The sequence below is a fragment of the Oncorhynchus tshawytscha genome, linkage group LG11, assembly GCF_018296145.1.
Source record: "Oncorhynchus tshawytscha isolate Ot180627B linkage group LG11, Otsh_v2.0, whole genome shotgun sequence".
NCBI lineage: Eukaryota > Metazoa > Chordata > Actinopteri > Salmoniformes > Salmonidae > Oncorhynchus > Oncorhynchus tshawytscha.
Genome location: NC_056439.1, coordinates 40,111,943 through 40,124,499, shown reverse-complemented (window position 1 = coordinate 40,124,499; position 12,557 = coordinate 40,111,943). Strand labels below are relative to the sequence as shown.

At 46.1% G+C, this 12,557-nt stretch overlaps 1 protein-coding gene across 4 annotated transcripts in view; it reads left to right on the top strand.

Moving 5' to 3' along the window:
- Positions 1-12,409, top strand: part of rab3gap2 (RAB3 GTPase activating protein subunit 2 (non-catalytic)) — a 29,497-nt gene extending 17,088 nt beyond the window's left edge. For 2 of the 4 annotated variants that reach the window (XM_042330118.1, XM_042330117.1), the window contains 19 exons: positions 705-787; positions 901-965; positions 1,063-1,153; positions 1,279-1,406; positions 1,579-1,792; positions 1,913-2,010; positions 2,170-2,275; positions 2,403-2,563; positions 2,720-2,894; positions 3,052-3,225; positions 3,320-3,426; positions 5,098-5,164; positions 5,250-5,320; positions 8,916-8,951; positions 9,074-9,220; positions 9,448-9,663; positions 9,953-10,240; positions 11,183-11,347; positions 11,613-12,409. In XM_042330118.1, coding sequence (XP_042186052.1) covers positions 705-787; positions 901-965; positions 1,063-1,153; positions 1,279-1,406; positions 1,579-1,792; positions 1,913-2,010; positions 2,170-2,275; positions 2,403-2,563; positions 2,720-2,894; positions 3,052-3,225; positions 3,320-3,426; positions 5,098-5,164; positions 5,250-5,320; positions 8,916-8,951; positions 9,074-9,220; positions 9,448-9,663; positions 9,953-10,240; positions 11,183-11,347; positions 11,613-11,765 — 2,545 coding nt within the window. In that variant the 3' untranslated portion in view covers positions 11,766-12,409. The remainder of the gene's footprint in view (positions 1-704; positions 788-900; positions 966-1,062; positions 1,154-1,278; positions 1,407-1,578; positions 1,793-1,912; positions 2,011-2,169; positions 2,276-2,402; positions 2,564-2,719; positions 2,895-3,051; positions 3,226-3,319; positions 3,427-5,097; positions 5,165-5,249; positions 5,321-8,915; positions 8,952-9,073; positions 9,221-9,447; positions 9,664-9,952; positions 10,241-11,182; positions 11,348-11,612) is intronic. The other 2 variants (XM_042330119.1, XM_042330120.1) reach the window with 1 other exon arrangement.
- Positions 12,410-12,557: the final 148 nt, after the last annotated feature.

Sequence of the window (12,557 nt, the reverse complement as noted above, 5' to 3'; positions counted from 1 at the left end):
TTTATGTAATACATGTATCACTAGCCACTTTAACTATGCCACTTTGTTTACATACTCATCTCATATGTATATACTGTACTCGATACCATCTACTGTATCTTGCCTAAGCTGCTCTGTACCATCACTCATTCATATCTTTATGTACATATTCTTTATCCCCTTACACTGTGTAATAGACAGTAGTTTTTTTTCTTTTGGAATTGTTAGTTAGATTACTCGTTGGTTATTACTGCATTGTCGGAACTAGAAGCACAAGCGTTTCACTACACTCGCATTAACATCTGCTAACCATGTGTATGTGACAAATAAATTTGATTTTGTGTGTGCCTTTTCAAATCTTGTCCAATCAATTGAATTTACCCCAGGTGGACTCCAAGTTGTAGAAACATCAAGGATGATCAATGGAAACAGGATGCACCTGAGCTCAATTTTGAATCTCACAGCAAAGGGTCTGAATACTTATGTAAATAAGGTATTTCAGTTAATTTTTTTTATACATTTGCAAACATTTCTAAAAACCTGTTTTCACTTCGTCATTATGTATAGATTGATAAGGATTTTTATTTATTTAATCAATTTTAGAATAAGGCTGTAACGTAACAAAATGTGGAAAAAGTGAAGGGGTCTGAATACTTTCAGAATGCACCATACACAGCCTGTGTAGTTTTACCAAAGGGACATAATGATTATGTTCCCTATGTCAGTGATAAGAAGAGTGAGAGGGCGAAGGACATGCACCTGCTGAAGAGACTGACCACACTACTGAAGAGCAGAGAGGTGGAACCAGGTACGACAGAGATGGAGGGGGGAAATTAAAAGATGGGAGGATACCCTTTACGGAAGTATTTAAACAGGGCAAACCAGAAGAACTCTTTCTTACCTTTGACCTCCTCTCTACAGATATCCTGGAGAGCGAGGCCCAGAGTGTACTGCTGGACATCAAACACCCTGCCGTTAAGAAACAGGTCAACACACACACACACACACACACATACATACATAGTGGGGTCAGTACACCCAGGGAATGTTGTGTACTACTACTTACTGCTCTCTGTCCTTTAGGCCCTGGAGTCTTTGCTAGCCAATAAGAATGCTCCAGTCTCCTGTCTGACCAACATCACCCGAGTCTTACTGGCCAGTCTCAAAGGGCAAGGTACTGTGTATTTCTGGATATGTATTGAGGTTGAATATTATTAAACCGTGTACAAATAGGTGTCTTAATGTCTGTGTGTGTGGGTTAATGCCTGTGTGTGTTGCCCGTGTGCTCTGTCCCTGCAGACCCTGAGGCGGTAGATGAAGGTTTGTTCCAGTTGTGTTCCTCCCAGCTGAAACTGCTGCAGCTCTACACAGACATCCAACAGCTCCACTCTACTGGGGAGGCCACCACAGACACACACACTGAACCTGTGAGTACAACAAACACCACTGGTTGTACAGCAGTCTGACACTGAATTAACTAGCTACATTCAAGGCAGTAAACGGCAGGTCATTGCTGAGTTGTCAGCAACACTCACCAATTTGGAATCTAGAACCACTCTTCTATTTTCTCTTGTTCCACATCCACCTCTTCCTTTTCAGACGGAGGTTGCAGGTATAGAGGAGGAGCTGGCCCGTGTCTCCCCTACCCTGCAGCGCTACGCAGAGCTCACATCCGGCTCCCGCCCCTCCGTCTCTTTCGCCCTGGACTCCAGCGACGCATCACTTCCTGTCCGGAGCTTTCTGTCCCAGATGGAGTGTGAGGGAGAGGAGATCAGAGTGGTGCCAGGGCCTAACGCAGACTGGACACAGCTTGGTAGAATGAAAACGCACACACACACACGACACAAAGATGCGCACAGACACACGCACACACACTATTACCTATAAGTGTATTAGAGGTTAGTTTGTGTGTGTGTGTGTTTTTCCCCTGTAGGGAGCTTTCTGTTCTGGGGCTGTCTGACAGGAGAGAGCCCTCTACAGAAAGTCTGTAACACACTGCAGAAGACCGGCATCAGCCCACAGCAACTACTGGTGAGGAGAGGTGGGAGAGAGGGTGAAGAGGTGGTGGAGGAATAAGAGGAAGACGATTCTAGAAAGGGAGGATTTGGGTATGGGAGGAAGAATGGACTGTTTGAAATAGAATGAAATGTTACTCATCCATCTTGTCTGTCCGTGTGTGTTTTCCCTCAGTCTCTGCTGCTGAGTGTATGGCTGCACAGAGAGAAGGAAGTATTGAAAAAAACAGAGGCCGTCAGACACCTACACACACTGCTCACTGCCCTCAGCTCCATGAAAGGTGTGTGAGCACATCTTATTTCCAATGTGGTCTGTGCTGTGATGACATTGAGTTAGCTTGTGGTTAGATGGTATGTGGCTAGACTCCCATTGACTTCTGTAGACTGCTGTGTTCCTCCTCTCCCTAGGTGCGGTGGAGGAGTCGTGGGACATGCAGTGTGTCTCCCCCTGGTGGCAGCAGGTGCGGTCTGCGTGTGTCCAGTCCCACAGTTCTGCTGCCGCTCTGTTGGCTGCAATAGTGGCTCACCGCGCTGCTAAAGCTAACATCACCATCCTGGCTGAAACCAAGGTCACACACCACACACCACACACCACACACACACACACACACACACATATATAAATCACCTGGCTCTGGCAAAGGAGAGGGTGAACACACACACCCTAGCACACACACACACTGATATGTGTGCTTCATCACTGACTCGGTGTGTGTGTGTATCAGTTCCAGTCGGAGTGGGAGGCGGTGTCGTTGGAGCTGGAGCAGTGGGCGGTGTGTGTGAGACAGCTGGAGGACGTGTTGTCCCTGCAGACACTGCTGTGTGTGCCTCCTCCTCAGGGAACACCAGGGAGCGCCACACCACACTGCTCAGTCAAAGCCCTGCTGGAGGGGGGCAGAGGTACTGGATACGTACTATAAGAAATAAAAAGTCCATAATCCCTGAAGGAATCTCAGATCTGAGAGGGTTGGGATTGGTGAGAGTGATACAATACAATCACATATACAGTAGATCATTGATTACCTACGCTCTCTCTCTCCCCTTCGTCCTCTCTCAGGTGGTATAGCAGACAGCGTGGCTAAGTGGGTGTTCAGGCAGGACTTGGCCCCTGAGCGGCTGAAGGACATGCTGCAGAGGAGGGGGGAGGCCGAGAGCACGGAACAGTCCTCCCAGCCAGAGCAGGGGAAGGGAGAAAAGAGCCAGGAGGATGCAGCCTTCAACAGGGCAGCAGGTGAGTGTGTACTCCTGTGGTCACTAACCTGATTCCTCCATAGGGAAGTGTATTTGTTGTTGTTATATTAGTGCGTGTTCCTGTGTTCCTCCAGAGCTGCTGGTGTCTGTGTGTCAGCGTTTCCCAGACTCCCTCTCTCCTGACCTGCTGTTTGCCCACTGCTGCTGGGAGTACGTGGTGCAGTGGAACAAAGACCCAGAGGTGGGGCTCTGTACAGTACCGGCACACAGACCTTCACATCCAACACACTCACATCTATACACACAGACATCCATACATATCTATATACACACTCACATTTACACAACACAGACATGCACATACATACACATCTAGAGCACCAGTCAAAAGTTAGGACACTTCTTAAACAATGTTTTTTCTTTATTCTTTATTTTGACTATTTTCTACATTGTAGAATAATAGTGAAGATGTCAAAACTATGAAATAACACATATGGAATCATGTAGTAACCAAAAAAGTGTTAAACAAATGAAAGTATATTTTAGATTCTTCAAAGTAGCCACCCTTTGCCTTGATGACAGCCTTGCACACTCTTGGCATTCTCTCAACCAGCTTCACCTGGAATGCTTTTCCAACAGTCTTGAAGGAGTTCCCACATATGCTGAGCACTTGATGGCTGCTTTTCCTTCCCTCTGTGGTCCAACTCATCCCAAACCATCTCAATTGGGTTGAGGTCGGGTGATTGTGGAGGCCAGGTCATCTGATGCCTCACTCTATCACTCTCCTTCTTGGTCAAATAGCCCTTATACAGCCTGGAGGTGTGTTTTGGGTCATTATCCTGTTTAAAAACAAATTATAGTCCCACTGAGCGCAAACTAGATGGGATGGCGTATTGCTGCAGAATGCTGTGGTAGCCATGCTGGTTAAGTGTGCCTTCAATTCTAAATAAATCCGACCGTGTTACCAGCAAAGCACCCCCACACCATCACAGCTTCTCCTCCATGCTTCACGGTGGGAACCACACATGCAGAGATCATCCGTTCACCTACTCTGCGTCTCACAAAGACAGAAATCTCAAATGTGGACTCATCAGACCAACGGGTAGACTTCCACCAGTCTAATGTCCAGTGCTAGTGTTTCTTGGCCCAAGCAAGTCTTCTTCTTATTGGTGTCCTTTAGTAATGGTTTCTTTGCAGCAATTTGACCATGAAGGCCTGAATCACGCAGTCTCCTCTGAACAGTTGATGTTGAGATGTGTCTGCTGCTTTTATTTTGGCTGCAATATGAGGTAGAGAAATGTTAATGAACTTATCATCTGCAGCAGAGGTAACTCTGGGTCTTCCTTTCCTGTGGTGGTCTTCATGCGAGCCAGTTTCATCATAGCGCTTGGTGGTTTTTGCGACTGCACTTGAGTTCTTGAAATTTTCCGCATTGACTGACCTTCATGTCTTAAAGTAATGATGGACTGTCGTTGAGCTATCTTCTGTATACCACCCCTATCTTGTCGCAACACAACTGATTTAGCTCAAACACATAAAGGAAAGAAATTCCACAAATTAACTTTTAACAAGGCAAACCTGTTAATTGAATTGCATTCCAGGTGACTACCTCATGAAGCTGGTTGAGAGAATGCCAAGAGTGAGCCAAGCTGTCATCAAGGCAAAGGGTGGCTACTTTGAAGAATCTAAAATATAAAATGTATTTTGATTAGTTTAAAACGTGTTTGGTTACTACATGATTCCATATGTGTTATTTCATAGTGTTGAGGTCTTCACTATTATTCTACAATGTAGAAAATAGTCCAAATAAAGAAAAGCCCTGGAATTAGTAGGTGTGTCCAAACTTTTGACTGGTACTGTATATACAGTTTGAGGTGTACAATCAAATGTTTTGTTGTCTCTCACTCTGTAGGAGGGGAGATATCTTAGTTGGGCGGTGGAACATCTGAAGCTAGTCTCAAGTCCTCACATCCAGCTGGGTGAGACTACGCTTCACGTTATGCAATATTTACTCAGTGTGTCCCTTTGTTTGTGCTATAAGATGGTTCTCTCTTTCTCCTGCAGGCATCTCTTCAATGATGTGGAACACGTTCATCGTTAAATGTTTCTCAGCTGCTGCTTTCCTTATAGAGAAGGTGAGCAGAATATTAGGGATGTGCATCTTTCCCTTTCAACACGATTCGATATCTAGATGCACGGGCTCCGATACAGGAATGATACGTTTTAGTTTGAAAGGAATCGATGTGAATTGGTTTGCATAAACACATACATTTTCCATTACAAATTAAAATCTGCAGAGCTAGGACTCTGAGCTGTATCTGTCTGAGCTGACTTCTTTCTCTCTCTGTGTGTGTGTGCTATACCTGTCTGAGCTGAATTCTTTCTGTGTGTGTGTGCTATATCTGTCTGAGCTGACTTCTTTCTCTGTGTGTGTGTGTGTGTGCTTGTGAGTTACAGTTCATATAAAGGAAAATTGAAAAAGTAATTAGGCTCTAATCTATGGATTTCACATGACTGGGAATACAGTTCTACATCTGTTTGTCACAGATACACTATATGACCAAAAGTACACATGTTTGTCGAACATCTCATTCCAAAATCACAGGCATTAACATGGACTTTCCACTAGATGTTGGAACATTTCTGCGGGAACTTGCTTCCATTCAGCCACAAGAGCATTAGAGGTCGGGCACAGGTCTTGGGCAATTAGGCCTGGCTCGCAGTCAGTGTTTAAATTCATTCCAAAGGTGTTTGATGGGGTTGAGGTCAGGGCTCTGTGCAGGCCAGTCAAGTTCTTCCACACCGATCTCGACAAACATTTCTGTATGGACTTCGCTTTCTGCACGGGGACATTGTCATGCTGAAACAGGAAAGCCCCTCCCCAAACTGTTGCCACAAAGTTGGAAGCACAAAATCGTCTAGAATGCCACTGGAAATAAGGGGCCTAGCCTGAACCATGAAAAATAGTCCCAGACCATTATTCCTCCTCCATCAAACTTTATAGTTGGCTGTATGCATTGAGGCAGGTAGTGTTTTCCTGGCAGCTGCCAAACCCAGATGCGTCCTCCGGGCTGACAGAAATTTGACAAACTGACTTGTTTGAAAGGTGGCATCTAATGACAGTGTCACGTTGAAAGTCACTGAGCTCTTCAGTAAGGCACTTCTATTGCCAATGTTTGTCTATGGATATTGCATGGCTGTGTGCTTGGTTGCATACATCTGTCAGTAATGGGTGTGGCTGAAATAATAGCCGTTCCAATAATTTGAAGGGGTGTCCACATACTTTTGTATATATAGTGTACCTTTTTTTTTTTTAAAGTAGGGGCGTGGATCAGAAAACCAGTCAGTACCACCATTTGCCTCATCTGGCACAACACATCTTCACATAGAGTTGATCAGGCTGTTGATTGTGGCCTGTGGAATGTTATCCCACTCCTCTTTTAATGTCTGTGCAAAGTTTCTGAATGTGGTGGGAACTGGAACACGCTGTAGTACATGTCAAATCAGAGCATCTCAAACATGCTCATGTCTGGTGAGTATGCAGGCCATGGAAGAACTGGGACATTTTCAGCTTCCAGGAATTGCGTACAGGTCCTTGCGACATGGGGCCGTGCATTTTCATGCTGAGACGTGATGGCGGCAGATGAATGGCACGACAATGGGCCTCAGAATCTCGTCACGGTATCTCTGTCTATTCACATTGCCATCGATAAAATGCAATTGTGTTCGTTGTCCGTAGCTTATGCCTGCCCATACCACAACTCCACCGCCACCATACACGCGGTTTGCCGGGACAGTTGAAACCAGGATTAATCCGTGAAGAGCACACTTTTCAGCGTGGGGCCGTGCTGCATTTGTCCACTGAAGTCGGATACGACGCCGAACTGCAGTCAGGTCAAGACCCTGGTGAGGACGCAAGCACGCAGATGAGCTCCCCTGAGACGACTGTTTCTGACAGTTTGTGCCGAAATTATTCGATTAGCTGTCTGGGTGGCTGGTCTCAGACGATCCTGCAGGTGAAGAAGCCGGATGTAGAGGTCCTGGGCTGGCGTGGTTACACGTGGTCTGTGGTTGTGAGCTCAGTTGGACGCAGTACCAAATTGTCTAAAACGACATTGGAGACGGCTTATGGTAGAGAAATTAACATTAACTTCTGGTGGACAGACTTTCCTGCAGTCAGCATGCCAATTGCATTGTGTGACAACTGCACATTTTAGAGTGGCCTTTTATTGTCCCCAGCACAAGATGCACCTGTGTAATTATCATGCTGTTTAATCAGCTTCTTGCTATGCCACACCTGTCAAGTGGATGGATTATCTTGGCAAAGAGGAAATGCTCACTAACAGGGATGTAAACAAATGTGTGCACAACATTTGAGAGAGATAAGCTTTTTGTGCATATTAAAAATATCTAGGATATTTTATTTCAGCTCTTGGAACATGGGACCAAAACTTTACATGGTGTGTTTATATTTTTGTTCAGTATGTAGGGCTAAAGCCACAAGGGAGACTGGGCACCTGCCACCCCACTATCAGATAAAGGGGGGGAGGGGGGGCAATGTTTGCTTTTTGTTCCCCCCCACTGTTAAAATGAATATATAGCACAGCTTTTTGGATTAATTTTTTTGCAGAAATCCATACTTTTTCAAACTTTCAACAAAAACAACCACCGACTGTTTGCTCATTGCTGTTGCTCAGATGGCAACTCGTCGCAAATGCGCATGTGCCAATTGAATCTCAACAAGGAAAAAGTCGGTGGTTGTATTTGATTAACATTTATTGAAAATGTATGGATTTCAGCAAACAAAGGCACACAACTAGAGGGCAGACATAGGTAGAAGGTAGGCGTTCGATAATTAAATGCATTTGAAGGATTGACCTTGGGCGAATCAATGGAGGTGGTCCTAGGTTCCACAAACCCAGGTCTCTGCTCCACTGTTTGTGGAGTCATCACAATCTTCCTTCACCATGGAGTGGAGTTTAGTCCACTATATCCAAATGAGAGTTGTCTCCAGCGGTAGCTTAGGCTATTCCAGTAAAATGCTATTTTCAACAGCACCTTTGATAACAATAACCTTGAAATTACATCGGTTGAACTTGTCACTCAACTAATAAAGCCTAATATTGCGCAAGCCATTTTAAACATTTGAATGCTGAAGGTGACAGGTGGCCGACCTCGCGTTAGGCAATGTGCACTTTGACTAGGCTACTGTCAACACAGTTAAATGCTCGACACTGAAGGAGAGGAAATAAAGTAATATGAGCCATGTTAATGAACCGGCGATACGTAACGTTTGAATCGAGTTTCTGACCGTTTCAGTCCCATCTTAAACATTTGAACCGGAGATCGATGCATATCTGTGAATGCTTACATCCCTACAGAATATGTTCATCAGAACTCTCACATACAAAACAAACATTCTGTAGGGATGTAACCATTCGGGGCGGCAGGGGAGCCTAGTGGTTAGAGTGTTGGACTAGTAACCGGAAGGTTGCAAGTTCAAACCCCCGAGCTGACAAGGTACAAATCTGTCGTTCTGCCCCTGAACAGGCAGTTAACTCACTGTTCCCAGGCCGTCATTGAAAATAAGAATTTGTTCTTAACTGACTTGCCTGGTTAAATAAAAGGTCAAATAAAATAAATACATTCAAATCAGTCCCCGGTGTGTCCTGATTCTGATCCTCTTCATAGTGCTCCAATTGATCGTCTGTTTGTGTTCTCTCTCCACAGGTGGGGAAGGCCCCTAAGGACCGCCTGTGTCGACGGGTGAGCAGCCCTGCCCTATTCAGCCTTACAGCTACATACCTCTCTGATTGGGAAAAACACACCTCTCTTGTTGTGTTTTGGTTGTGAATAGACGTGTAGATAACGTCTGTCTGTGTATTCAGGATGTGGGAATGGGAGACTGTGCCATGACAGCATTCCTGGGCTCCTGTGTTCAGCTGCTACAGATTCTGATGGAGGTACGGATCAAAAAAGATGGATGGATGCATACAGTTGGGCAGATTAAAATGTTTCCCTGCGTTGCAGCACAGGTAAAAAGCATGTGCTGCATGCAAGTGGGTATATGTGCATGTCACCATGCAAGAGAGTTTGTCACAGTGTACCATTACTGCAGCACGGGGATTTAGAATAATTATTTTTGAACTAAAGCATCTGTAGTTGCACAGATAGACTGCGCTTTGGATGGTTTTTAATAGTGATACTGGCAAGTGAGGCTGGTCCTTGGTTACTCTGAACCCCTCTCCCCTCTCTCCTCCAGGCAGACTCGGGGGTAGAAGAGGTGACTCCTCCCGAGCTGTGTGTGGAGGAGGTGTGGGGGGAAGCAGAGGGTCCTGCCTCCCTAGCAGAGCTAGCCCTGGAGCAGAAGGGAGTTCACTACCCCCTTGTACAACACCACTATCTCCTGGCCTCTCTACTCCACACTGCTATGACCTTCAGTCTCAGGGTCAAACCACTCAGCCTGTTCGACAGCAAGGTGAGACAAACACGTAGAGTAAACCAAAGAGTACACACATGCATAACACCTACAGTAGTGTTTCCCAACCCTCTCCTCTGGCCTCCCCAGATGTTTCACATGTTTGTTTTAACTCTAAACTGGCACACCTGATTCAATTAGTCACAGGCTTGATGATTAGTTGACTAATTGAGTTAGGTGTGCCAGTTTTTAGGGTTAAAACAAACATTTGAAATGTCTGGGAGGCCCTGAGGAGAGGGTTGGGAAACACTGACCTACACTATACACTGCGAGTCTTTCCTTCTTCCAGGGTAAGAATGCCTTCTTTAGAGAGCTGTCGTCCATCCAGCTGATGCCCAGTGGAGACATGGACCCTGGCCTGGTCTCCCTCAGACAGGAGTTCCTGCTCAGGGTGTTGACAGGCTGGGTGACGACCCAGAGGGAGGCGGTGGAGGGCCCTGGGTCTGGGTCAGGGGACAAGACGTGGCCCTCTCTGTGTCTGGACCTGGGACTCCTGCTGCAGGTCAACCCAGACATCCTGCGCAGACATCTGGTGTGTGAGCTGTACAACCAGGGCCTGGACCCACGGGCAGAGCAGGTAGGTAGTCATACACCAACAGGTCCTCAATACACATCTGCTGGTAACTGGATAGAAACTGATACACATACTAAAACATAAACCCCCCCAGTGAGTGTATTGGGTACACCCATCTAGTACCGGGTTGGACTCCCCTATGCCTCCAGAACAGCCTGAATTCTTCAAGGTGTTGGAAATGTTCCACATGGATTTTGGTCCATGCTGACGCGATGGCATCATGCAGTTGCTGCAGATTGGACGTTGGTACATTCATGCTGCGAACAGCCTGTTCCATCTCATCCCAAAGATGCTCTATTGGGTTGAGGTCTGGGGACTGACCAGGCTACTCAAGTAAACAGAATGTTCTTCCACTCCTCAATTTTCCAGTGTTGGTGACCGTGTTCTCACTGGAGCCCTCTTGTTTTTCTCTAGTAGGAGTGGAACCCAGGGTGGTTGTGCATTTCAGAGATGCCGCTCTGTACTGATGTACTGCACTGTTATTTGCCTGTTAGCTTGCACGGTTCTTGCCGTTCTCCTTCGACCTCTCTCATCAACAAGCTGTTTTCGCCCAAAGGACTGCTGCTGACTGGATGTTATGTCAGTCTCACCATTCTCTGTAAACCTGGGTGGCTGTTTCTGAGATGCTGGATCCGGAGTGCCTAGCTTCAATGATCATACCACGCTCAGTCACCTAGGTCACTGGTTTTGCCCATTCTAACATTCAATAGAACAGTAACCGAATGCATCGACGTCGGTCTGCTTTATAAAACAAGCCACGGCTACGTGACTCACTGTCTGTAGGAGAGATCCATTTTTGTGAGCGGGTGGTGTACCTAAAACTATCCTATGAGTGTACATATTCATACACATGTCACTTGTCATATTTAATAACTTTATACACACAATGAATATGATCACTCACACAAAATATGACATTGAAGCCTGCGGTGTGTGTGTTGTCAGGTGATGTTTGAGGTGGAGGATAAGGACGTGTTGGGTTCCCAGCTGTTGGTTCTAACAGGCCAGAGGCTGAGCTACTCCCTGCTCCACACCCAGACCCAGACCCGGCCCGCCATGGAGCTGCTGGCTCGCCTCCCCCCCACACTCTGCACCTGGCTCAAGGCTATGGTGAGATCAACCTCTGTGTTACCTTATAACATGTTATAACCACTGTAGAACACCTGGCTCAAGCCTATAGTGAGACTTACCAGCCTCCTGAATACACACTATAACCACATGTTATGGCACCTTCATAACACTTAAGGCCATGGCGAGACCAGCTAGTCTTCGACGTCATCCTATAACCACTGAACATCATCTTGCGTAACTAATTCAACCCCCTAGTTGTGTGAGTTACTGATGCTATTCATGTGTATCTGTGTGTTTTCCCCAGGACCCCAGTGAGCTGGGGTGCCCATCGGTGCCCCTGAGTCAGACCAGCAGGCTGGTGAGCCGCCTCATAGAGATCCTACCTGAGAACCACGGCCAGTACAGCCTGGCACTACACCTACTGGAGGCTGTGGAGGACCTGCAGAGAGAGGACTGAGAAAGGGGGAGTAGAAGACCTGCAGAGAGAGGACAGAGAGGGGGAGAGAGGGAGTAGAAGCGAGGGAACTAGATGGGCTTCTGTGCATTTTCGTTCTTGCTTTTCTTGCTAGCATTCAATATAGGAGTGAGAGAGTGGTAGTGAACGGGTATATTACCTATCATGTACAGTACAGGAAGCAGAGGTACCCTGTTATGAGAGGGACACTTGTGTTCAGTTGAGAAAAAGGTTGAATCTAATTAAGTGTAAATGATGATGGGGGGGTGGGGTAGGATGGGTTTTTAATTTAATTCAGTGCTCACTCATCTTACTCCAATTCAAATAAGTAACATTGTAATAGGTTGATCAATGGCCAAGTCTGTATTTCAGAATGGAATATGGGGGGCCTAGATGGAGTTGGAAGTCACTTTTTGTCTCCCAGCTATACCTAGCAGCCCCAGTACTCTACCTTTTAACATACTTAAAACCCACTCAAAAGGGGGTTGCAGGGTGTGTGCCGTATGATTGTTCAGTAAGCATCCCTCCCTCAGATTAGTGATGTATGCTGCAGTACTACTAGCTGTACTGTTCTGTAGCTGTAATCTAGACACTGGCTGAGGGACCCCACTGGGGGCAGACAGCAGAATAAAAAAGTTTAATGCTCAGCATGGTTTCTCTCTCTCTCTGGGCCTGGGGTAAGAACAGTTAACACTGGTCATTTACAAAAATGGTAGCAGTACATGGCTGCGTTGAGTAATGGAAACGGTGCTGTTCTGAAAAAATGGGGAGAGGTTGTGTTGTGGGTTAAATGCA